Raw genomic sequence first — 1,270 nt, forward strand, 5'->3', positions numbered from 1 at the left:
ACAGCGTCACGCCCCCTTGTGGATAGTCGTCGTAGATCGGGTCGTCAACGGTGTCATTCCAGGTTATCCCCGCGCCTAGGAGCGGCGAGGGCGCAACCGCCACGCTGCCGTTCATTGCCATGTTCCTTGAGCCATGTGATGGACACGGGGTCGTTGACGAGATGTGGAAGACGCCCTAACCACTGGCAAGGCGCCCCTTGTCCCCGGCGACGCGCAAGACGTCGGTGTTCACATTCTTCGTCGACCTTTCGTGGACCAGCGGCAGCCTTGCTCCTCGGCCTTCCGTGGAAGTTCTGGAACAGACGTCCTTCCAAGACTGTCAGTGAGGTGCTCCAGATGCTCAAAAGAAGATTTATTGCCTGTGAATCCCTGGGGTACCTTTCACATCGTCTGCGGAAGGAAAGGGAATGCCGACAGTCAAACTGCAGGTAGCCTGACTCCTAAAATACGTGTACAATCTATCCGGTTTCTTGACGTCCTGATTTATTTTCAAAGCACATGGCAAAGTTAGGGAAAACATCATTTGGGGCTGTGCTGCGGCGATAAACTTACACACAAGAAACTTTTCTACTTGCATCGATAAATAAGAATAAAAAACTTTTTTACGTTTTCCTAAAGAAATCTTCAAACTGTTCTTATTTCTGTCGGAACAAGCTTTGCTGCTTTAAGGCAAGGAGCAGCACCTTGCCTTAATTAAGAAAATAGAGATGTGTTTCTGGCCGAAACTCACCTATCTGGACGACGGCGTTTCACACGTCAGCAGGAATTTACAGCGAAGCTATTTACGTCATGTCGTCGAAGTAGCTCAAGGTGACGCGAGGTACCTGACCGTCCTAGTTCGTAAGCGGTGATGAGTGGCACGCTGAAACAAACGAAGAGAAGAAAAACTATTTAGAGAAATGAAACAAAAGGAACACGGAAATAAAAGGCTTCTTCGAACGAAGAATACAAATAAAAAGCTCAGGGTTTCCGAGCACAAATACCTAACATTTTCCTCTAACAACAATCACTTTTGTTCTCTTTTCCTTTTTTGCAAGTAGCACCACTTTAAGCCAAAAAACGATCAAACACACCCACATGAGCAGAGGCAGAGAAAGAAAAGGAAACAATACGTACAAACTCGGTTATCCAAGCGATAACAGGCCCTCACCCACACACGCATACACACACATAAACAAAATCACGTTCAAATAAGCCTGAATGGTTCAGACAATAACAACGTGCACGGAAAAAAGTATTCAGAAGAAAACTAAGTTCTACAGGAGAGCAC

At 46.5% G+C, this 1,270-nt stretch overlaps 1 protein-coding gene across 2 annotated transcripts in view; it reads right to left on the reverse strand.

Annotated features, from left to right (window-relative positions):
- LOC127007627 (QRFP-like peptide receptor) overlaps positions 1-1,061 on the reverse strand; it is a 98,729-nt gene extending 97,668 nt beyond the window's left edge. The window contains exons 1-2 of one of the 2 annotated variants that reach the window (XM_050878780.1): positions 731-1,061; positions 1-390 (exon numbers count right to left, since the gene is read on the reverse strand). The exon at positions 1-390 is cut by the window's left edge and continues 272 nt beyond it. In XM_050878780.1, coding sequence (XP_050734737.1) covers positions 1-121 — 121 coding nt within the window. In that variant the 5' untranslated portion in view covers positions 122-390; positions 731-1,061. The remainder of the gene's footprint in view (positions 391-730) is intronic. The other variant, XM_050878779.1, reaches the window with a different exon arrangement.
- Positions 1,062-1,270: the final 209 nt, after the last annotated feature.

The sequence above is a fragment of the Eriocheir sinensis genome, chromosome 36, assembly GCF_024679095.1.
Source record: "Eriocheir sinensis breed Jianghai 21 chromosome 36, ASM2467909v1, whole genome shotgun sequence".
Lineage (NCBI taxonomy): Eukaryota > Metazoa > Arthropoda > Malacostraca > Decapoda > Varunidae > Eriocheir > Eriocheir sinensis.